The 26388-nt window shown below is 39.7% G+C and overlaps 1 protein-coding gene across 8 annotated transcripts in view; it reads right to left on the reverse strand.

Annotated features, from left to right (window-relative positions):
- Nucleotides 1–15920, reverse strand: part of N4BP2 (NEDD4 binding protein 2) — a 71420-nt gene extending 55500 nt beyond the window's left edge. For 3 of the 8 annotated variants that reach the window (XM_081229799.1, XM_081229797.1, XM_081229798.1), the window contains exons 1-2: nt 2541–4708; nt 544–878 (exon numbers count right to left, since the gene is read on the reverse strand). In XM_081229799.1, coding sequence (XP_081085925.1) covers nt 544–769 — 226 coding nt within the window. In that variant the 5' untranslated portion in view covers nt 770–878; nt 2541–4708. Of the gene's footprint in view, nt 1–46; nt 519–543; nt 879–2540; nt 4710–13649; nt 13980–15831 lie in introns of those variants that run through there. The other 5 variants (XM_081229804.1, XM_081229805.1, XM_081229801.1 and 2 more) reach the window with 4 other exon arrangements.
- Between the last annotated feature and the right edge of the window lie 10468 nt (nt 15921–26388).

A 26388-nucleotide genomic window follows, 5' to 3' on the forward strand; every position in this document is an offset into this window, starting at 1 on the left:
ATAGTAAAACAAAAGTTTTTTAAATCCCTGTCTTTAAGGAGCTTACATTCTAGGCCAATGGTTCTCAACTGGGGATCATATTGCCCCCAGGGGACATAAGATGATATATAGAGGCATTTTTAGTTGTCACAGCTGGGGTAGCAGGGAGGAATGTGCTACTGGCAGCTAGTGGGTACAGGCCAGAGATGCTGCTGAACATCCTACGATGCACAGGAAAGCCACGCACAACAAAGAATTATCCGGTCCAAAATGTCAATAGTGCCAACCTATTCTAGAAGGAAGATAAAAAGAAATAAAACATAGAATATGATATCTACACATACATCTTACACTTAGAACTGTACATTTCTTGAAAGAAGCTAAGCTTTACTCTTCTTCATATCCCTTGTAATACCCAACTTATACCTTGCCCTCAGCAGATATTCAAAAAACGATGAACACGATAGAAATAAGGTAGTCATTTTCTATATTACTACTGGTCATGGCATAGTACATGAAATCTTCTTATAAGATGCAAAGGGTTCAAACTAAACTTTTTCTCACCTTTGAAATCACACTCAGAAAGCATCAAATACACTACATCAGGATCCAGATCAGAAAACATCTCTGAGATACTGGTGAAGAGTTCTTCCTGATCAACGTTTGTCTCACACATGGAAGGAAGAGTAGTGGTTGGCTCCTCACGACTAGCAACACTGGATACAACTTCCTTAGAGTTTGTAGTCTTCCGAAAAGGATTTCCCCCAAGATTTTTCCTTCTCCTTGGCATTCTGACTTCCAAAACTAAAATGTTTCCCTTCTCTTATTTGTTTGATATTTAAGTCATACCTCAAAGAAAATAGGGTTAAATATCTTGCACAATCCAGCAGTAATAGGACCTAAAATAGAAAGCAAGTTGAAACACTCAGACTATAGTTATATTTCCATGTCTAAAATCGGAATGACATCTTTATTTAAGAAAGTACCATCAACTCTGGTGGCAGCAAAGCCAAAAAGCAGTCAAACAATTTCTCTCTCCAAAATATTCAAGTTTTTCAGGATTGAACATGTTAAAAATTAAGATATTAACAAATGTAATATATTTTCAGAACAGTGAGTACACTGTTTTAGTACAATTATTTCATTAAAAAAAAACAGTATTCATAATGAGAATGCCTACTGAACACCTATTTGGATGTCCACTAGGCATCATAAGCTTAACATGTCCAAAACTGAGCTCCTGATCACCTACTTCACACCTGTTCTTCCTAGTCTTTCCTATCTCAATTAATGTCATTCTATCCTTCCAATGGCTTAGGTCAAAAACCTTGGAATAATCCTTGACTCTTGTCCAGCCCACATCCAATCAGTAAGCCAATTTTGTCAATGCAACCCTCAAAATGTATCCAGAATATGATCATTCCTCACCATATCCACTGCTACCACAGCAGGTTAGTATAAAAGTCTCCTAACTAATCTCCTTGCTTCCACCCTTGCCCCTTCAGTCATAACAACTAGAGTGACTCAGTTAAACCACAGGGTCAGATCATGCCCCTCTTCTGCTAAACTATCCACTAGCTTCCCATCTCATTCAGGATAAAAGCCAGAGCCCTTAAAAGGGCCTATAACGCAGACACTTTTTACTTCAGTGCTGTCATCCCTAATCCTCTTTCCCTTGCTCATGTCACTCCAGCCATACTTCACCTCCTTCTTCTTCAAACATCAGCCATGCTTCCATCTCAGAACCTTTACATTTGGTCCCTTCTACCTAAACTAATATTACCCCAGGTATTTAAAAGATGTATTTCCTCCTATCATTATTCCTATCATTACTCAATTGTTACCTTCTCAGCAAGTCAGTCACCCAACACCACTTATCCCTTTTTCCTTACTTGAATTTCCTCCCTAAGATTTACCTTCTAACATAGTGTATGTTTTATCCATTTGTTTTATTTATGTATTGTATTTACTACCCATATTCCAGTAAAATGTAAACTCCACAAGGGCAGGGACTGATAGATCTGGAGAACTCTGACAATCTACTTGCTTTCTCCACTTGGATCTATTTAATAAACAATTCAAATGTAGCACATCTAAAACCAAATGTCTGATATTTTCTCAAAAACCTGCTCTAACCATTTGGTCTGGCTACTGTCATCTTTCACCTGTATTCCTGACTCCTAAATGGTCTCCCTGTTTCCACCCTTTGTCCCCTACAGTCTACTTTCAACACACCAGCCAGAATGATCTTCATACAACATATAAGTCGGAATGAATCAGGGTCTGCTTTAAATTCTCAGTGGCTCTCCATGTCACTCAGAGCAAAAGCTAAAGTTCTTACTATGGCCCGCCTCCCTTTTGGCCTTTAATATACTTTTCCCCAAGATATTTGCATTGCTAACTCTCTCATTCCTTCAAATCTTTGCCCAAGTGTCACATTCAATGATTTCTTCCTTGATTACCCAATTTAAAGTCATATCACCTACTTTCTCTGCCCCAATTTCCCTTTCCTGCTAACCACCCATTGCCCTTAACACCTTCTAACATACTATAAAATTTACCTTTTAATTAAATTTATTGTGTCATAGCTCTCTCCATCTTCCAGGACTGCAATGTCAATATGGCAGCCACCAGCCACATGAGCCTATTTAAATTTAAATTAATTAAAATTAAATAAAATTACATTTTTATATATTAGTATCAGATAAAGTAGAATTCAGAGCAAAAAAAAAATCAGCAGAGACAGAGGACATTATATAATCATCAAGGATCCATCTACCAAGAACACGTAGCAACTCTAAATGTGTATGCACCAAACAACAGAGCCATTAAATAAGTGAAGCAAAAACTGACAAAATTGAAAGGAGAAAGAGACAAGCTCACAATTATAGTTAGAGACTACAATACCTCTCTCTCAATAAGAGTAAATAGACAGAAGATCAGCAAGGATACCGAAGCACTCAATAGCACCATCCTTTAAGGATCTAATCAACATTTATAGAACACTACATTCAACAGCAGCAGAATACATATCCTTTTCAAGTGCCCAAAGAACATATACCAAAATAGACCATATCTTAGGCTATAAAACAAACCTCAACACTTAAAAGAACTGAAATCATATAAAGTATGTTCTCTGACCACACTGTAATCAAACTAGAAATCAATAACAAAAAGATAACAGGAAAATCTCCAAACACTTGGAACATAAGCAATATACTAAATAATTCATGGGTCAAAGAGGAAGTCTCAAGGAAAATTTTAAAATACACAGAAATGAATAAAAATGAAAATATACGATATCAAAATTTGTAGAACGCTGCTAAAGCAGCAATGGCAGAAATTTATAGCAAATTTATAACTAAATACATACATTAGAAAAGAGGAAAAGTCTCAAATCAATAACCTAAGCCCCCATCACAAGAACCTAGAAAAAGAAGAGAAAAATAAACCCAAAGCCAGTAGGAAAAAGGGAATAATAAAGATCAGAGAAGAAATGAATAAAACTAAAAACAGAAAAACAATCACTACAGACCCTGCAGACATCAAAAGACTAATAAGGGGGCTTCCCTGGTGGCGCAGTGGTTGAGAGTCCGCCTGCCGATGCAGGAGACACAGGTTCGTGCCCCGGTCCGGGAAGATCCCACATGCCGCAGAGCGGCTAGGCCCGTGAGCCATGGCCGCTGAGCCTGCGCGTCCAGAGCCTGTGCTCCGCAATGGGAGAGGCCACAACAGTGAGAGGCCTGTGTACCACCAAAAAAAAAAAAAAAAAAAAGACTAATAAGGGAATATTATAAAGAAATGTACATGTGAAAGTTTAGGGAATATTATAAACAAATGTACATGTGAAAGTTTGACATCTTCTATGAAATAGACTTATTTCTCAAAAACCACAAATTATCAAACTCACTGAACAGGAAATAGATAAAAGCTCTATGATTTTTAATGAAATTTAATTCACAATTTACAAATTCCCAAAAAAGAAACTCCAGGCCCAAATACCTTCAATGGAGAAGTTTACCAAACATTTTTTTTTTTTTTTTTTTTTTTGCGGTACGCGGGCCTCTCACTGTTGTGGCCTCTCCCCATTGTGGAGCGCAGGCTCAGCGGCCATGGCTCACGGGCCCAGCTGCTCCGCGGCATGTGGGATCCTCCCGGACCGGGGCACGAACCCGTGTCCTCTGCATCAGCAGGCGGACTCTCAACCACCGCGCCACCAGGGGAGCCCTACCAAACATTTTTAAGAAGAATTAACTAACTCTATATAATCTCTTCCAAAAATGGAAGAGGGAACCTTCTTAATTCACTTCATGAAGCCAGTATTGTTATCCTGACACCAAAATCAGACAAAGCCAGTTTAAAAAAAAAAACAAAACCTACAAACCCATATACTTCCCGAATACAGACATAAAAATCCTTAACAAAATATTACAAATAGAATTCAGCAATGTATTTTAAAAGAATTATATACCATGATTAAGCGAGGTTTATTCCAGGGATACAAGGCTGGCTCAATGTTTAAAAATCAGTATCCCACCCATATTAATAGGCTAATGAAGAAAAACCACAATTGCATCAATGAACGAAGAAAAAAAGTGACAAAATTCAACACCCATTCATGATAAAAGGTACCCAAAAAATAGGAATATAAGAGAACTTCCTCAACTTGATTAAAAGCATCTACAAAAACTCTACAGATAACATTTTATTTAATAGTAAAATACTATATGCTTTCCTCCTAAGACTGAGAACAAAGCAAGGATGTCTACCTTCACCACTCTTATTAAAGATAATGCTGGAAGTTCTAGCCTGTGAAGTAAGAGAAGGTAAGGAAATAAAAGACATACCAATTCAAAAGGAAAAAATAAAACTGTCCCTATTTGTAGATGACATAGCTATCTATGTGGAAAATCCCAAAGAACTGACAAAATCTCCAACATATAAGTGAATTCAGCAAAGTGCAGGATACAAGATAAACACACAAAAGCAACTGTATTTATATATTCTACCAATGAATACATGGGCACTGTAATTTAAAATACAATATGACTCACAAATGCTCCAAAAAATGAAATATTCTGATATAAATCTAACAAAACATATACAAGGCTTGTATGCTAAAAATACAAAATCATGATGAAAAATATCAAAAATGTAAATGAATGGATTCATGGGCTGTTAGACTCAATATAGTAAAGATGTCAATTCTCCCCAAATTGATATACAGGTTTAACTCAATTCCTATCAAAACCCCAGCAAAGATTTTTTTGTGGATATGGACAAGATTATTCATAAATTTAAATGGAAAGACAAAGGAACTAGAATAGTTAAAACAATTTTGAAAGAGAATAGAGCAAGAGGAATCAGTCAACTCAATTATAAGACTTGTTATAAAGCTAAATTTATCAAGACTGTATGGTATCAGGGGAGGGACAGACATATAGATCTGAGAACAGATTATAGATTTGGAAACAGACGAGAGAACCCAGAAATAGACCAGCATGAATATGCCCAACTGACTTCTGACAAAAGTGCAAAAGCAATTCAATAGAGAAAATATAGCCTTTTCAATAAATGGAACTGGAGCAGGTAGACATCCACAGATAAAAAAATAAACCTTAGGGGCTTCCCTGGTGGCGCAGTGGTTGAGAGTCCGCCTGCCGGTGCAGGGGACACGGGTTCGTGCCCCGGTCCGGGAAGATCCCACATGCCGCGGAGCGGCTGGGCCCATGAGCCATAGCCGTTGAGCCTGCGCGTCCGGAGCCTGTGCTCTGCAACGGGAGAGGCCACAGCAGTGAGAGGCCCGCGTACCGCAAAAAAAAATAAAAATAATAAATAAATAAAAAATAAATAAACCTTGACCTAAGTAAGTCTCACACTTTATTAAAAAATAATAATAACTCAAAATGGATCAAGGAGGGAACTCTTCTCAATGTTATGTGGCAGCCTGGATGGGAGGGGAGTTGGGGGGAGAATGGATACATGTATATGTATGGCTGAGTCCCTTTGCTGTGCACCTGAAACTATCACAACATTGTTAACTGCCTATACTCCAATATAAAATAAAAAGTAAAAAAAAAAAAAAAATGGACCAAGGACTTAAATCCATAAAACTATAAAACTTTTAGAAAAAAAAAAAAAAAAGAAGAAAATCTTCAGGATCTAGGGCTAGGCAAAAACACCAAAAGTATGATCCATAAAAGGAAAAACTGATAAACTGTACTTCATCAAAATTTAAAACTTTTGTTCTGTGAAGAACCTTGTTAAGAGGATGAAAGGAAAAGTGACAGACAGAGAAAATGCTTGCATACCATGTATCTAACATAGGACCAGTATCTAAAATATATAAAAGAACTTTATCAAAACTCAAAAGTAAAAACAGGGACTTCCCTGGTGGCACAGTGGTTAAGAATCCACCTGCCGGGCCTCCCTGGTGGCGCAGTGGTTGAGAGTCCGCCTGCCGATGCAGGGGATACGGGTTCGTGCCCCGGTCTGGGAGGATCCCATATGCCGCGGAGCGGCTGGGCCCGTGAGCCGTGGCCGCTGGGCCTGCGCGTCCGGAGCCTGTGCTCCGCAACGGGAGAGGCCACAACAGTGAGAGGCCCGCATACCACAAAAAGAAAAAAAAAAAAAAGAATCCACCTGCCAATGCAGGGGACACGGGTTTGAGCCCTGGTCCAGGAAGATCCCACATGCTGCACAGCAACTAAGCCCGTGTGCCACAACTACTGAGACTGTGCTCTAGAGCCCACGAACCACAATTACTGAGCCCACACACCACAACTATTGAAGCCCACGTGCCTAAAGCCCATGCCCTGCAACAAGAGAAGCCACCACAATGTGACGCACGTGCACCACAACGAAGAGTAGTCCCCGCTCGCCGCAAATAGAGAAAGTCCACACGCAGCAATGAAGACCCCACGCAGCCAAAAATAAATACATTTTAAAATAAATAAATAAATTGATTAATTAAATCAGAGGGGGAAAAGTAACAAATAATTCAGTTAGAAAATGGGGGGAGAAAAACAGAAAAAAACATTACACCGAAAGGATATACAGATGACAAATAGGCACATAAAAGATTACAACATCATTAGCCATTAAGTAAATGCAATTTAAAATTACAATGAAATATTACTTACACATCTATTAAGTTGGCTAACATAAAGAATAATGACAACACCAAATCCTGGCAAGGATGCAGAGAAACTGGATGGCTCATATGCTGCTGATGGGAATGTAAAATGGTAAAGCCACTCTGGACAACAGTTTGGCAGTTTCTTAAACTAAACCTGCAACTACCATACAATTAAGCAATTGCACTTCTGGGCGCTTATCTCTAAGAAATGAAAAATTATGTTCACCCAAAAACTTGCACACAAATGTTTGTAGCAGCTTTTATTCATTATAACCAAAAACTAGAAAACAGTTCAGATGCCCTTCAATGGGTAACATGGTTAAACAAACTATGTTACTTCCATTCATGAAGTACTAGTCAGCAATAAAAAGAAAATATACTATTGATATACAAGACCTGGATGAAATTCCAAAGAATTATGCTGAGTACAAAAAGTCAATCCCAAAAGGCTATATACTGAATGGTCCCCATTTATTTAACATTCTTTTTTTTTTTTTTTTTTTGCAGTACGCGGGCCTCTCACTGTTGTGACCTCTCCCATTGCGGAGCACAGGCTCTGGACGCGCAGGCTCAGCGGCCATGGCTCACGGGCCTAGCCGCTCCGCGGCATGTGGGATCTTCCCGGACCGGGGCAGGAACCCGCGTCCCCTGCATCGGCAGGCGGACTCTCAACCACTGCGCCACCAGGGAAGCCCTATTTAACATTCTTGAAATGACAAAATTATAGAAATAGAGAACAGATTAGCGGTTGTCAAAGGTTAAGGAGGAGAAAGGAGAGGGTAGTAGTAGGTGTGGCTATAAAAGGGTAATTTGAGGGACTCTTGTGGTGACGGAACTGTTCTATATCTTGACTGTATTAATGTCAATATCCTGGTTGTGATGCCATACTAAGTTTTGCAAATATGCTTCTTTCATTGAGGGAACTGGGTGAAGAGTACAGGAGATTTCTCTGTATTATTTATGATAGCTGTATATGAATCTATAATCTCAAAAAGTCTAATTTTGAAAAAAAGGATGTAAAATTAAAAATCCAGTTCCTCAGCCACACTAGTCACATTTCAAGTGCTCAATAGCTACATGTAGTTAATGACTATCATACTGCACAGTGAACTTCTCCATAAGTTCTACTGGACAGCACTGTTCTAGAATATAAGTTCCATGGGGCAAGTGAATATCCCACTTTAGGAAGCTAAGAAGCTTTATATACAGAAAAGTACAAATTGAAGGTCATAAAGAAAAAGAAGTACTAACGCATCTAGCCACATTTAAATGTAAAATTCCTGTATATCAAAAAAAAAAGGGGGGGGACTTCCCTGGTGGCGCAGTGGTTGAGAGTCCGCCTGCCAATGCAGGGGACACGGGTTCGTGCCCCGGTCAGGGAAGATCCCACATGCTGTGGATCAACTAAGCCCGTGCACCACAACTACTGAACCTGTGCTCTAGAGCCCGCGAGCCACAACGGCTGAAGCCCGCGCGCCTAGAGCCCGTGCTCCGCAACAAGAGAAGCCACCATAGTGAGAAGCCCGTGAAGAGTAGCCCTCGCTCACCACAACCAGAGAAAGCCCACAAGCAGCAACGAAGACCCAATGCAGCCAAAAATAAATAAATATGTAAATTTATAAAAATATAAATAAATAAAATAAATTCCACTAAATAATCTAATACCCATCTTATACAAACTTTTCCAGAGACTAGAAAAAGAAGAAACACTTCCCAACACATTTTATGAGGCCAATATAACCTGATAACTCTGCAAGTTATTAAAAGAAAGAAAAATTACAAGCCTACTTCACTCATGAAAATAGATACAAAATTCCTAAACAAAATATTAAAAGTAGTAATACATAAATTATGAGTGATGTTACATAAAATACAAAAATTAGTGACTGATAAGAATAATGCATCACTAATCTGAATTAATTTTAAGAATATAAGGTTGTCAAAATATTTGAAAGTCAGGCTTCCCTGGTGGCGCAGTGGTTAAGAATCTGCCTGCCGGGCTTCCCTGGTGGCGCAGTGGTTGAGAGTCCGCCTGCCGATGCAGGGGACACGGGTTCGTGCCCCGGTCCGGGAGGATCCCACATGCTGCGGAGCGGCTGGGCCCGTGAGCCATGGCCGCTGGGCCTGCGCGTCCGGAGCCTGTGCTCCACAGCGGGAGAGGCCACAGCAGTGAGAGGCCTGCGTAATGCAAAAAAAAAAAAAAAAAAGAATCTGCCTGCCAATGCAGGGGACATGGGTTTGAGCCCTAGTCTGGGAAGATCCCACATGCCGTGGAGCAACTAAGCCCGTGCTCCACAACTACTAAGCCTGCGCTCTAGAGCCCACAAGCCACAACTACTGAGCCCACACACTGCAACTACTGAAGGCCGCACACCTAGAGCCCGTGCTCCATAACAAAGGAAGCCACTGCAATGAGAAGGCCATGCACCACAATGAAGAGTAGCCCCTGCTCGCCACAACTAGAGAAAGCCCACGCGAGCAACGAAGATACAACACAGCCAAAAATAAAATTAATTAATTAATTTTAAAAATATATTTGAAAGTCAACTAATGCAATTCCTGATATTAACAAAATAAAGAAGAAAAGTCATATAATCAACTACAGTGTACCAGAGCTCATGGCCAGAGCATTAAGACTTGAAAAGGAAATAAAAGTTCTAAAGATTGGAAAGGAAGAAATAGAACCATCGTTATTCAGACACTAAAATTGAGTGCATATGAAATCCAAAAGAATTTACAGATTATCTGTTGGATTACCCAGATAATTTAGCAAGGTTGCCAGACTGTATATCTCTTTAACACCAACATTGAGAAAATGAAATTAAATCTAATGGTCTAGACCTATTAGCCGCATTTACTCAGCTGATAAATACCTCCTCCAAAGAACTTTTTAACATTATCTTCTTCTCAGGACAGTGCCACTCTCAGGATTTCCTCATCACTCAATTTGGAAACAGTGGAGCATTTCCAGGCTTACCCACTCCTTTGGTGATCTCTCCATGGCTTTAAACACTAACAAAATGCTAACTAATATACATCTCCAATCTGCACCTCTTCCCTGACTCCATACCCACACCAAACTACCCACTGAACATCTCCACTTTGTGTATCCAATAGACATCTCAAACCAAGCGTGTCTAAGTGATCTTCTGATCCTCCACTGCAGACCCCCCCTAACTACAATCCTCTCAACTGCAGCAATAGCAGTTTCCAGTTGCTGAGGCCAAAAAAACTGAGTCATTTTTGCCTCCTCTTTCCCTCACACCTCATGTCTAATCATTCAGCAAATCTTGCCAGTTCTAAATTCAACGTATATTCAGATCATGTGGTAACTCTATGTTTAACCTTCTGAGGAAGTGCCAAACTGTTTCCCAAAGTGGCTGCACCATTTTCAATTTCTATCAGTATTGTATGTGGATTCCCATTTCTCTACAATCTCACCAACACCTGTTATTGTCCCTCTTTTTGACTATGGCCATCCTAATAGTATCTCATTGTGGCTTTAACTTGCATTTCCCTAATAACTAACGTTGACCATCACTTATGTGCTTATTGGCATTCGTATATCTTCTCTGAAGAAATGTCTATTCAGATCCTTTGCCCATTTTTAAATTTAAGGGTTACTTGTCTATATTACTGAGCTTTAAGAGTTCCTTATATTTCTGGATACAAGTCCTTTATCAAATATAAAATATTTTCTCCCATTCTGTGGGTTGTCTTTTTCACTTTCTTGATGGTGTCCTTCGAAGCATATTTTTTATCTTTATGAATTTTTTTTTGTCATTTACACTTTTGGTGTCCTAAGAAACATTGCCTAAACCAAGGTCACAGAGATATGTGCCATGCTTTCTTCTAAGAATTTTGTAGTTTTAGCTCTTACATTTAGGTCTTCAATCCATTTTGAGTTAATTTTTGTATATGGTGTAAGACAGGGGTCCAAGTTAATTCTTTTGCATGTGGATATCCAGTTGTCCCATCACCACTGGTTGAAAATACTATTCTTTCCCCATTGAATGGTCTTGGTACCCTTGCTGAAAATCAACTGACCATGAGAATAAGAGTTTACTGCTTGACTCTCAGTTCTATTTCATTCATCTATATGTCTATTCTTATGCCAGTATCACACTGTCCTGATTATTGTGCTTTGCAGTAAGTCTTAAAATTAGGAAATGTGAGTCTTCCAACTTTGTTCTCCTTTTCCAAGACTGTTTTGCAATTCCGGGCCCCTTGCATTTTCCATGTGAAATTTAGAGTCAGCTCGTCAATTTCTGCAACGTCAGACAGTACACTGACAGGGAGTGCACTGAATCAGTAGATCATAAGTCAAATCAGGTCACTTCTTTGCTTTAAAACCTCCAATAGCTCTGCATCTCATGCAGAGTAAAAGCCCAGGTTCTTAAAATGGCCTAGTTACAATCCTAAACAGTCTGGTTCCCTAATAACTCTCTCAAGTCATTTCTTGCTACTCTCCCTCTTGCTCTTTCTTAAACGCACCCAGTATTCTCCTGCTTTACTGCCCTTACACTTGATTCACAGCCAGAAATGTACTCCTCCCCACCCCCGAGATATGTATCTGACTTGCTTTTTACAAGACTTTACTCATGGCACCTTTGTAGTGAGGCTTTCCCTAACCACCCAGTGTAAAATCGTGCACACACACAGTTCTCTCCATCTCCCTTTCATTATTTTTTGCTTCAAAGCAGTTATCACTCTATAATTTAGATGTTTATTTTGTTTAATGCCTGTATACGACACTAAAAGTAAGCTCTTTGAAAAAAAAGTTTTTGTCAATTCTGTTCACTCCTGCATTGCCATCACTAAACTATAGTAAATATCAAAATTAAATACCAATACTAAAACAATGTCTAATACATAGTAAGCACTCAATAAATTCCTGATGAATAAAAGATTAAGGCAGGGAAAAAGAACCAAGAACAAGAAAGCAACAGAATTCTAAGGTACAGAATTCTAAGAAGAAACAGAAATAATAAACATTAAAAAGTTTAACCCATTAATAAAACTAAATTAAAAGAGATAATATAGGATTAAAACACTTTTATATTGCCTATTAAATCAAACATAGCTTTTAAAAATGACAATAGCCAGTGTTAGCAAGGCTAGAGTAAAATAAAAATTCTTATACATTGTGATGAGTGTAAACTGGTATAACCTCTCTAAAAAGCAAAATGGCACTATGTATCAAGAAATTTTAGCTTACTTATATTTTTTGACCCATTTTTTGGATTCTACTTCTAGGAACTCATCATAAAAAATAATCACAGGGCTTCCCTGGTGGCGCAGTGGTTGAGAGTCTGCCTGCCGATGCAGGGGACACGGGTTCGTGCCCAGGTCTGGAAGGACCCCACATGCCGTGAAGCGGCCGGGCCCGTGAGCCATGGCTACTGAGCCTGCGCATCTGGAGCCTGTGCTCCGCAACGGGAGAGGCCACAAGAGTGAGAGGCCCGCGTACCGCAAAAAAACAAAAATAATAATAATAATCACAGATTTACATAAATATTTATATAGAGATGTTCAAAATACTGTAACTTTTTACAAAGAAAAATGGAAAACAACTAAATATTTGGTGAGAAAGAAATGATAAAAAACTATGTGATGATGGTAAGTACAATGTATTAAATACTTAACATATGCCAGCTAGAATGTTAAGATCATGATTTTACTTAATTCTTAAAGCAGTAATTAATATTATGCCTATTTCACAAGTAAGAAAACTAAGGACTAGAAAAAGTAAGTTATCAGGCTTAAGGCTCTTAAGTAGCAAAACTGGGATCTGAACCCAGGTTTGCTAGACTCTACTAGATACAATATCCCTGTAGATTCATAAGATGGAACTTTATACAGCCATTAAAGACTATATTTTGGATAATATATATATATATATTTTTGCGGTACGCGGGCCGCTCACTGTCGCGGCCTCTCCCATTGTGGAGCACAGGCTCCGGACGTGCAGGCTCAGCGGCCATGGCTCACTGGCCCAGCCGCTCCGCGGCATGTGGGATTTTCCAGGACCGGGACACGAACCCGTGTCCCCTGAATCGGCAGGCCGACTCTCAACCACTGTGCCACCAGGGAAGCCCCTATTTTGGATAATATTAACTAGAGTTTTCTTTAAAAACTATGTTAAAAAAGAAAGCAAGACACAAAACCGAATATAATTTATACAGACACCTAAATGGGACTGGACTACATTAGATTGGAAAGGAAATCCTGGATAATGGTAACTTTATTTTTAACTACTACTTTTTTTAATCTACCTTTTACAAACTACTTTTTGCATTTTCCAAATAATCTATAATATATACATTCTTTCATCATCACGGGAAAAAACAACCACTAATATCAATTAAAGCTGAATCCTGGACTTCCCTATACACTTCCTCCAGCTTGCAAACTATATATCCTTCCACCCCTTTTTTTATTGTGTCTACCTATATGGAAAAGAATCTAAACATATAGGCAGTTTAAGTATCCAACCAGTATAGGGAAGAAACTCTTAAGTATAAAAACATACATAGCTGGGCTTCCCTGGTGGCGCAGTGGTTGAGAGTCTGCTGCCCCGGTCCGGGAAGATCCCACATGCCGCGGAGCGGCTGGGCCCGTGAGCCATGGCCGCTGAGCCTGCGCGTCCGGAGCCTGTGCTCTGCAAGGGGACAGGCCACAACAGTGAGAGGCCCGCGTACCGCCAAAAAAAAACATACATAGCTGACACTACCTCCCAATCGCTCTATAGATCCAGTTTACTTCAATCCTATTTATTCACTAAGTAATGTTCACATTTAACTTTTATCACCTGATTTTATATATCTTCATTTTTCCATAAAGAAGGCCTCATTAATACACTAGTTTAAACAAGCTTGTGCAGCTTCTTCATATACATACCTGACCTAAATATTCTAAAAGGATGTGGGAAATTAGGATGGGTAAGAAGGTTTGATATATTATGGAAAAATATGAAAGGGCTGGTTCTCAAATGAAGAACCTAAAAACAAATAATATAAATTGTTATTAATAGCGATACCATGAATATATATATAAATTTCATATACACATTTTCCAAGCTCTTCTACCTCTATTATTCAGTTTTAACCTGAGAGAAGCTAACCAATACATACTTGCTCACAGATTATCATTAAAATATTTCAGCATGATAGGCAGAGGTCTTATTAACTCTAGTTCCTTTTTTTTTTTTAACAGATAAGGATATATGTTCTTTTAACCATTAAAAAAAAATTCAGGGTGAACATGAAGTCTATAAATAGTAGTAGAAGTGAACATGAACTCTAACAGTGGTATGGTAATGGTCAGTACTGCCATTAAAGTGGATATACCAATAAACACCACTTCAGGAAAAAACTTTCGTACTAAAAACTACATCATCAACACAGTCCGAACACTTAAAAAATTTCCTGTATCATTTTATGAATAAATCTGTTACATGTTACATGTTACATGTTACATGTATATATTATAAAGGCTAGTAATTTTAAAGAACTTACCTTTATGGAAAAATAACCAGAAATAAATTTCTATAACAGTCAAGAAAGATATTCCATTTAATACTCAGTATCAACCATCTAGAAATAACAGGCCTAAGAAAACTGATACTAACAATCAAATATACCAATAGTATTTTAGTTCTTTAAAACCACCATAAAAGGAACGAAAACAAAAATCATCTCTCTATAAGGAACATACAGGAAAGTTAGAAGACTCAAACATGGCACAATCCCAGACAAGATCAGAAAACATCTCTCTCAGAAACAATTGCTACCAAGAACCAATACCATCAATCTTTACTGGGGATTAAGTTACCCTACAAGATGATTTTAAGCCTACTGCTTGATAAGCTGAAGGTAGATACTAAATCTCACCAAAGGGTGTGTCACTAAAAAAGACAGTATTTATAGAAAATGTAACCAAATTAAGGTAACGAATAATCTTAAAATGCATCCATCTGTCATAAGAACTATTATAAGTAATAACTGGACATACTAACTATTGATAAACAATGGTTAAATAAATTATGGCAAAAAAAATCATGCTTTGGAATACTATGCAGCTATGAAAAAGTTGAAGGTATAATGTAGAAACCACAAAGATCTCTGAGACATATTCTTAAGGGGACAAGCCAGTTGCTGAACCATATACAGCTTTGGGCCAAAGAATGGCAGGAAAGAGTATTTCTCTACAATTCTTCAACACTTTCTATATTCCTTCATTACTTACTACCAGTACTAATCTTCCTTAGATATTTTAGATTCTCACATTGTTGGTTTTACTGACATATTTTCATCTGTATGTGTTTATTTCCCCAATTAGCCATGTTCCTTGAGAACACAGATTATGATACATACTACTCCAATTTGGCATTTAGTCATAGTCCCATACATAAAATAGGTGCACAAAAAATATTCGTGGATGGCTAAAATATGTAAAATATGAAGGAGTGAGAAGTGGTATTTTAGAAGCAAAGACACCAAAACACACATTAAATGGGAAAACCACAATACAGTTCTTTAGACTTCTTGGGTCAGCATGTTTTATGCAACCACAAGCTCTTTGAGAAATTCTAGTAACAAAATATGTGATTACATTTTCCTTCTTATGAGAGATTTCTTTAATCACTCATATGTAAATAAAAGCTTGAAAACCTATGTGTAAAATATACTCACTCTAGACTTCAATAAACTTACCATCTGTCTATCACTGATGCTATCAATGTGCTTATTAAGGCCACAGCTGACACATGCAAACTCTACAGCTCTTCCTGTTATCCAACATAATGTCTTCTTACTATTAAAAAAAATGTAAATGATGATATATTATATACATATGTAACAAAAGCAAATTTATATCAAACAGTAATCCCAAATGAAATCAAAGTCCAAAATATATACAATATTTATAATATAGATATATATCATATTCCAAAGAGAAAACCACAAAGTAAAGAAAAAAGACCAACTTCATCCACAGCCATTAGAGGTGACTATTACACTCTGGAAATGGTTATATAAAGGGAAAGACCTAAGCATTTATTCTGCCTTTTAAGTAGAACATTATTTCAAGGCAACAAAATAGCGCTAATTGATGAGGGAAACCTTCTTTATTGAAGACAACTATGTAATAGGATCTAAAACTAATTACCATATTGTAAACCATAATTAAATAGCTGATGAAGAATCACCAACAATCATCAATGAAGGCTAAAATCATTAGGTGAAAGGTTGATAGAGACATACCTGGTGCCAAAGTACCATGCCATAGATTATTTGCAAGATATAAAAAGACAAACATAATTTTACAATAAAACGATCTGGTTGTCATCACCTTGGCCTGGTGATCAAACACAGCATCCAAATGGTGGGACAACTAAACATTACATGCCTGTAAGTGAAACAATATGAGTACACAGCACTGCTAAATGAACTACTCTTCCAAAAATGTTTAACCTGAATCTGAAACACCTTTAAATCTCACTCCCAGTTTATATGAAATATAGGGGATAGAGGAAAAAGTTATACTGACCATGAAGAAACTATCAGCAATACAAAATGTCAGACATTCTCAACAGAGCCAACAAATCTATATTATGGGGAGGAGGAGGGAGAGTGGTAAAGGGGGTGGGTAGGTTAGAGACAGTTCTATAATTAAAAAAGACTCAAGAGACAGCCAGATACAATGGGTAGCTCTTGACTAGATTTTCTTATTTTTTTTAAAGGCAATAAAAGATGTCTTTGGAACAATTAGAGAAATCTGAATATGGTACAAGTATTACATATTAGGGAATTATTGACAATTTTGCTAGGAATGATAATGGTTTTGTGGTTATATAGAATTTTCTTTTTCTGGGAGATATGTCAAAGATAATACATCTTATGAATTTTTAAAAGAGTAAATTTCAAGCTAAATCCTTAAATGAAATTATCAAAGTTCAAAATACATATAACATTTATAACACAAATGTATAGTACACAAAAAGAAAAACCCCCTCATTTGTCACCATTTACTTTTAAAATGCTCAGGAAATTTATATATACATAGAAATATACACATATATAAAGCAAATGTAGCAAAATATTAGTAATCATTAAATCTAGGAGGTGGGTTTACATGAGTTCAATGTACTATTCTACTTTTCTATATATATGTCTATGTATTTTGCTAATAAAAGTTTTTAATATGTACCATGCTTCAAGTAAACTGGTTTGTTTACCTCTACAAAGTAAAAAATCCTTTTTAAATTCAAATACCAACCCTTAATTTGAAACTCTGAATTCAAATATACTAAGTTTTAATAAAAGCAGGGCACACTCCATATTTTAAAGGTTGTATCGGGTTACATATGTGTTCTAAGAAAAAGAAAAATTCAATCATGTGGTAAGGGAAGGAAGAAAATCAAAGAAAAATTTTTAAAGGATAAAAATTAAGAGAAGAGGGCTTCCCTGGTGGCGCAGTGGTTGAGAATCTGCCTGCCAATGCAGGGGACATGGGTTCGAGCCCTGGTCTGGGAAGATCCCACATGCCGCAGAGCAACTGGGCCTGTGAGCCACAACTACTGAGCCTGCGCACGTCTGGAGCTTGTGCTCTGCAACAAGAGAGGCCGCAACAGTGAAAGGCCCACACACCGCAATGAAGAGTGGCCCCCGCTCACCGCAACTAGAGAAAGCCCACGCACAGAAATAAAGACCCAACACAGCCAAAAATAAAATAAAATAAATAAAAATTTTTAAAAAAATTAAGAGAACCCCAAATAGCCAAAGCAAACTTGAGGGGAAAAAAAAAAAAGTTAAAGTTATTGTGGGGACTTTCCTGGTGGTGCAGTGGTTAAGAATCTGCCTGCCAATGCAGTGGACATGGGTTCAGTCCCTGGTCCGGGAAGATTCCACATGCTGTGGAGCAACTAAGCCCGTCCGCCACAACTACTGAGCCTGCACTCTAGAGCCACAAGCCACAACTACTGAGCCCATGCTCTGCAACAACAGAAGCCACCGCAATGAGAAGCCTGCGCACCGCAACCAAGAGTAGCCCCCACTCGCCGCAACTAGAGAAAGCCCGCGCGCAGCAACGAAGACCCAATGCAGCCAAATAAATAAATAAATAAAGTTATTGTGTACTGTTGGTGGGAATGTAAAACGGTGCAGCTACTATGAAAAATGATATGGAGGTTCTTCAGAAAAGTAAAAATAGAATATGATCCAGCAATCCCACTTTTGTGCATACGTCCAAAAGAATTGAAAACAGGATCTCCAAGAGAGATTTGCACACCCATGTTCACTGCAGCATTATTCACAATAGTCAAGAGGTAGAAGCAAATTAAAAGTCCATGCAATCTCACACTTGGGGGACAGAGCCAACTTGGGCCCAGCACTGTACTGAAAGGGGTAAGGGCAGCCATTGCTAGCGCTCATGGAGATGTTGGATAGGGAGCTGTCTTGAGCTCTGACTGGCATACCAGAACTGTCCCAGCGTGTGTCCCAGCCTGGACCAGGCACACGATCCAGCTCCTCTTGCTTCAATGCTGCTCCCCATTGCCAGGCATGGGGAGAGTGCACACTTAGAGAGAACAGACCAGCTAGGACCTGACCCTCAGGATTTCTAACTCCAACACTTGGGACCTGACAATGCCCATAATAGGGCGGTGATGGCCACTGAACATGGGAGAAGCCCCAGTTCACACCTGTCTCTGGCTCTAGCCTCTCAGTCTCTAGTCCCACCTCACACCAAGGTGATAGCTTCCAGCACACCCTGGGAAGATGTGACCCATACTCACATGCAGAGGACACCCCTGCAAGACTGGGATACGTATCCTAATTTCATAGAGACAGAGTGAGTTAAACAAAATGAGAAGACAAAGGGACTTCTTTCAAATGAAAAAATAAGAAAAAAAAAAACCCTGGGGAAAAAGAAAACAGCCAATGAAACAGATAAATAATTTACCAGATAAAAAGTTCAATGCATTAGTAATAAGAATGCTAACTGAACTTGGAAAAAATTGAGATGAACACAGTGAGAATTTTAACAAGAAACAAGAAAATATAAAAAAGAACCAGTAAGAGCTGAAAGATACAATAACTGAAATGAAATACACACAAGGAGTTGACAGCAGACTAGCTGATACAGAAGAACATACAAGTAATTAAAAAAAAGGTTCGTGCAACCTAAATGTTCATCAATAGAAAACTGGATTGAGAAAAGTGGGAAGGACTTCCCTGGTGGTCCAGTGGTTAAGAATCTGCCTTCCAATGCAGGGAATGCGGGTTCAATCCCGGGTCAGGGAACTAAGATCCCACATGTCGCAGGGCAACTAAGTCTGCACACCACAACTACTGAGCCCTTGCACTTTGGAGCCCGTGCGCCACAACTAGAGAGAAGCCTGCACACCACAACTAAGACCCGATGCAGCCAAATAAATAAAGAGAAAGAAAAAGAAAGAAAATGTGGGATACACACACACACACATATACGTAATGAAATATTATGCAGCCTCTAAAAAGAAGGAAATCCTGTCATATGCTCTAACATAGATGAACCCTGAGGACATTATGCTAAGTGAAATATGCCAGTCACCAAAAGACAAATAGTGTATGATTCTACTTATATGAGGTTTCTGAAGTAGTCAAGTTCCATACAGATGGCCTACAGAACATCATTAATAATCAGAGAAATGCAAATTAAAACCACATGAGTGGGGCTTCCCTGGTGGCGCAGTGGTTGAGAATCTGCCTGCTAATGCAGGGGACAAGGGTTTGAGCCCTGGTCTGGGAGGATCTCACATGCCGCGGAGCAACTAGGCCCGTGAGCCACAACTACTGAGCCTGCGCATCCAGAGCCTGTGCTCCGCAACGGGAGAGGCCACAAAGAGAGGCCCGCGTACCGCAAAAAAAAAAAAAAAAGAAACAAACCACATGAGGGACTTCCCTGACAGTCCAGTGGTTAAGACTTCGCCTTCCAATGCAGGGTGGGTGCGGGTTTGATTGGTCAGGGAGCTAAGGTCTCACATGCCTCGCTCCCAGAAAACCAAAACATAAAACAGAAGCAATATTGTAACAAATTTGATAAAGACTTAAAAAAAAAATAAGATGTCACCTCACACCTGTCAGAATGGCTATCATCAAAAAAAACACAGGGGCTTCCCTGGTGGTGCAGTGGTTGAGAGTCCGCCTGCTGATACAGGGGACACGGGTTCGCGCCACGGTCTGGGAGGATCCCACATGCCGGGGAGCGGCTGGGCCCGTGAGCCATGGCCACTGAGCCTGCGCATCCAGAGCCTGTGCTCCGCAACGGGAGAGGCCACAGCAGTGAGAGGCCCGCGTACTGCAAAAAAAAACAAAAAACGGGGCTTCCCTGGTGGCGCAGTGGTTGAGAGTCCGCCTGCCGATGCAGGGGACACGGGTTCGTGCCCCAATCCCGGAAGATCCCACATGCCGCGGAGCGGCTGGGCCCGCGAGCCATGGCCGCGGAGCCTGTGTGTCCGGAGCCTGTGCTCCGCAACGGGAGAGGCCACAGCAGTGAGAGGCCCGCGTACAGCTAAAAAAAAAAAAAAACACAGGGGCTTCCCTGGTGGTGCAGTGGTTAATAATCTGCCTTCCAATGCAGGGGACATGGGTTCGAGGCCTGGTCCGGGAAGATCCCACATGCTGCGGAGCAGCTGAGCCCACGTGCCACAACTACTGAGCCTGCGCTCTAGAGCCTACAAGCTATAACTACTGAGCCTGTGCACCACAACTACTGAAGCCCACATGCCTAGAGCCCGTGCTCTGCAACTGCAACGAGAAGCCCACGCTCTGCAACAAAGAGTAGCCCCTGCTTGCCTCAACTAGAGAAAGCCCGTGTGCAGCAACGAAGACCCAACATAGCCAAAAATAAATAAATTAAATAAATAATTTTTTTTAATTAAAAAAAAAAAGAACACATATAACAAATGTTGGTGAGTATGTGGAAAAAAGGGAACCCTCGCAAATGTAAATTGGTGCAGCCAGTGTGGAAAACAGTATGGAGGTTTCTCAAAAAACTAAAATTAGAACTACCATATGACCCAGCAATTCTACTCCTCGGTATATGTGAGAAAAAATGAAAACACTTATTGGAAAAGATAGATGCACCCCAGTGGTCACAGCAGCACTATTTACAATCGCCAAGATATGGAAGTAACCTAAGTGTCCATCAACAGATGAATAGATAAAGAAGATATACACAATGGAACACTACTCATCCATAAAAAAGAATGAAATTTTGCCATCTGCAACAACATGGATAAACTTGGAGGATATTATGCTAAGGGAAATAAGTCAGAGAAAGACAAGTACTGTATGATACCACTTATATGTGAAATCTAAAAAATAAAACAAACTAATGAATATAACAAAAAGAAACAGATTCACAGATATAGAAAACAAATCTGTGGTTACCAGTGGGGAGAGGGAAGGGGGTGAGGGGCAAGATAGGTGTAGGGAGTTAAGAGGTACAAACTACTATGTATAATATAAGCTACGAGCCATATGCTAACACATATATATGGAATCTAAAAAAAAAAAAAAGGTCAGAAGAACGTAGGGGCAAGACGGGAATAAAGATGCAGACCTACTAGAGAATGGACTAGAGGATATGGGGAGGGGGAAGGGTAAGCTGTGACAAAGCGAAAGAGAGGCATGGACATATATACACTACCAAACGTAAGGTAGATAGATAGTGGGAAGCAGCCGCATAGCACAGGGAGATCAGCTCAGTGCTTTGTGACCACCTAGAGGGGTGGGATAGGGAGGGTGGGAGTGAGGGAGACGCAAGAGGGAGGAGATATGGGGACATATGTACATGTATAACTGATTCACTTTGTTATAAAGCAGAAACTGACACACCATTGTAAAGCAGTTATACTCCAATAAAGATGTTTAAATATATATATATATATATATATATATATATATATAAAAGCTACAAGGATATATTGTGCAACACAGGGACTATAGCCAATATTTTATAATAACTATAAATGGAGTATAACCTTTAAAAATGGTCAATCACTATGTTGTACACCTGAAACATATAATATTGTCCATTAACTATACCTCAATAAACAAATATAGCAGTCAAACTCTTACAAAGTAGGATGACAGATGGAAGGGGCTAGAGGTGAGGTGGGGAAGGGGGGGTTGTTCAATGGGTATAGAGTTTCAGTTCTGCAAGATGAAAAAGTTCTACAGACCTGTTGTATTAACCATGTATATACAGTAAGTCCCCTCCATACAAACCTCCAAGTTGTGAACTTCCAAAGATACAAACATGTGCTCGCATGTCCAATCAAGTAAGGCGTGAGTAAAACTGCAGCTTGCCCTCCATCTCCTATTGCTGACGATCCTTCAGCTGTACCATCTCCCACCTCCTCTCCCTCCTCCAGTCAGTAACCCTTCTTGCCTGTTCACTCGATGCCAGCCCCTGTATGCCAGCTGTTGTACAGTACTACTGTACTTTTCAAGGTACTGTACTGTAAGATTAAAAATGTTTACTTTTTGTTTTTTTATGTATTATTTGTGTGAAAAGTATTATAAATCTATTATATTACAGTACTATACAGCCGATTGTTAGTTGGGTACCCAGGCTAACTTTGCTGGACTTATGAACACGTTCTCAGAATGGAACTTGTTCATATGTAGGGGACTTACTGTATTATTAACACTACTATACTGTTCACTTAAAAATAGTTAAGATGATAAATTTTGTTATATGTTTATTACAATTTTAAAAAATCTATAAGGGGTTTAACTACAAAGAAAAACAAATGTAAGAGAAGGGAAAGAAAATGTTCACTCAAGAGAGGTTAAGTCAGAAATAGAACAGAAAAGAAAATCACAAATAGAAATCCCAAGAAGTATAAATTTAATTACAACTACACCATCATTTATCAACTCTAGGTCTCCTGATAAAATAGATTTACTGAATCTTTATAGCTCCAGAAACTATACGCAGAATCATCTACTAGGTGTTCTGTACACCCCAATATGACTGATTGTACATAAACCATATCCATGCCCTATTCAACCACTTCTTTCCTACCAACTACTACCCTCCAAAAAGCCTCCATCATCTTCTCCCTATATTTAAAAATTCTAATTCTAAAAAGTTCAAATTCCTGTAGTGGAAAAACTGTTTGAAATTTGGTTTCTCAATACACCCTGAATTGATAACAATGAAGGGTATTCTTAACTCACACTATCCAAACTCACAGTATTTCCTAGACAGTTTCAGTTCCTTAAAATAAAAGTAGTTTACAATTTATTGTTTCAACTTCCCACTTTCTGTTGACTTCTTGATCCAATGCAATCTGCCGCCTACATCTACTGGTTTTTCTCTGGCTGCCCCTTCTCAGTCTCCTTCATTGATTGCTTTTCGCATGCTCACTCTTTCAGTGTCATCTCATGCTCTCTCTTTCAGTGTCATTGTTACCCTGGGTTCTGTTCCCAACCTTCTGCTCCACCACCTTTTTCTAGGCCCATCCAAATCCATGGCTTCAGTACCTATGACTCCAGCCAAGAATTCTCTCCCCAACTCCAGTATAGTTAACTGCCTTGAGATAGGAGATAGATGGGCCCCTGGGCTAGACAGCTGGTGTTTGTCAAGTGGAGTAAAATTGAAGCTTTGTTTTCCCTAGACACTCCAAGGACAAAGTTAGTGGCAAGAGCAGAGTTTGCTGAAGTAAAAAGATAAGATGACCACTCCTGAGGTCTACAAAAACTTCCCTGTCTGCACATACACAGGAAAGCTCCTTGAGGGGTCAAAAAGGGAGGGGGTGCCACCCCATAATAAGTGTGGACATACCCCCAACAGCCCTCTGCGGTGGAATCCATCTTAGCAAAAAGTTGCGCATCCATGCTGGGGAGAGTCCTAGGACAGGTCAGATATGAAAAAAGAAACAAGATTATTGGCCTAAAGTAAACAAAGACCCGGAAGGACTGTCCTATATAAGTGATTTAAATCACCTCTTTACTGCGCTCCTCCTCATTAAAGAAGAGACTCATACCTTTCTCTCCAGGTGTGTATTTCTGCCTTGCTTCAGGCTTAAATAAACAAACTGTTTCTCTGTGTGCTCTCCCACTTGTTGTGTTGTGTCTCTAATAATAAAATTTGTACCTGTTTTTACAGTTTTTGCCTCCTTGAAACATTCCTGCTTTCAAACCGGGGCAAGAGCCAGGGCCACATTGCTTCTAGCCTCTAGCCCCTGGTGGTCTAGCAGCTAGGATTCCTGGTTTTCATCCAGGCTACCCAGATTCAATTCCTGGGCAGAGAACTAAGATCTCTCTTCAGGACCGCTCACTGCTCTCTCCGAGATCTGCCTGACAGACATATTCACGTGTATATTACACAGGCACTTCAAGCCTGAGAGTTCCAGCTTAAAATGCTTCAATGACTCCACTGCTTTCAAGATCAAGTTCCAACTCCTTGGTAAACCATTCAAGGACTTCTATGATTTGGCCCTTTACCTACCCCTACCGTCCTCTTCCTCTACTCCTCCCCAGGTACTCTCTACCCCTCCTGTATCTAATTATTTGTTTCCCAAATAATTAGATAGATGGGCCCCTGGCCCATCTCATATCTCTGTGCCTCACACATGTTCTACCCAAAAGTCCCTCTACCCCATCCCACCCAACCCATATTTCTTGCCTCAATTAACTTTCTTTCAGGAAAGTTTTCCACTATCCCAAAGTCTGATTTACACAGAGCTGCCACTGCATCCTAGATACACCTCTACCTTAGCACCTTTGTATTTATTTGTTTAGACTACTAGTCTATAAGCATCTCACAATGTGTTTCTATTTAGCAAACAAAACCTTAACAAATATTTGTTATATGCCAGCACAAACCAAAAAGCCAATTTAGTTCTTTAAAATACTGGACTTACCATTTCGGTACCTGGAATACTCAGGTCCATAATACAGGGCATCTCTTTCCCATGAATAAAATATCTAGGAAAATAAATTGAAAGTCAGAAGGGTGGTTAAGATTTAGAACGGATATTCTTTGTGTCTGCCCAGAACTCCTTCTCCTCCCCTACTCCACCAGGGGCCTGATTCCTGCTAATAGACCCCTGGCTATATAAGTAAGCACATCACATGATCTAGGCTGAACTAGGCATAGTACCTCATCCCCTCAGCTGCAGGAACTGGTTAAAGGACAGGCATGTGAGCAACTCTATCTAGATCCTCTGACATGAGTCTCTAAGTAGGTAAGCCTGTGTGCCAGGAACCAGGTCCCACTTTGTGAAGAAGCATTATCTGCAGTAGGAGAGATGGCGCCAGTGGTTAGGACTAGTGGTTAGAACTAGTGGTTAGGACTCGGCGCTTTCACTGCCAGGTCCCAGGTCAGGGAACTAAGATCACACGTGCTGCGGGGTGCAGCCAAAAAAAAAAAAAAAAAAAAAAAATTATAGGAAGGATCTAACTATGGGCAAGTTCCCACCTTAGCTCCTTATGGCCATCTCTATCCATACACTTTCTGTTATATGGTTATTGAACCAGTAACTTTTCCATCCATAGGCCATTTCAAACTGTATCTCTGTTATTTGCAATCCAAAAAGTCCTAACTAATTACTTCTAACTAATATTCAGAGAAACTGAATAAGATGGAAATTATATGTAAAGGTACTCTTCACTGAAACTGTAAAAGGACCTACTTAATATGCCTTTCCTACTTAGAAAACTTTCACCTATCAGATATAATGTCTTTCTCTTCCCTACTAGGTAAACCCCCAAATTACTATTTAATTCCCTTTTTAATACACTCTATGCAAATCACACCTTTTTTTTTTGCGGTGCGCGGGCTTCTCACTGTTTTGGCCTCTCCCCATCGCGGAGCACAGGCTCCGGACGCGCAGGCTTAGCGGCCATGGCTCACGGGCCCAGCCGCTCCACGGCATGTGGGATCTTCCCGGACCGGGGCACGAACCCGTGTCCCCTGCATCGGCAGGCGGACTCTCAACCACTGCGCCACCAGGGAAGCCCTTTTTTTTTTTTTTTTGGCCATGCCACGCAGCATGCAGGATCTTCCCTGACCAGGGATCGAACCAGTGCCCCCTGCCGTGGAAGCATGGAGTTTTAACCACTGGACCACCAGGGAAGTCCTTCACATCATTTTTTAAGATAGTCAATTTACCTCTTTCTTTGTTACACCCTAACCAGTACATGGTGAGATAACAATAAGCAATTACAATGAGAATGTAGAATGCTAGGCAAACAAGTAGAGGGCTGGCTTCCCTA

The sequence above is a fragment of the Mesoplodon bidens genome (genome assembly GCF_964165515.1).
Source record: "Mesoplodon bidens genome assembly, chromosome: 1".
In the NCBI taxonomy this organism is placed as follows: Eukaryota; Metazoa; Chordata; class Mammalia; order Artiodactyla; family Ziphiidae; genus Mesoplodon; species Mesoplodon bidens.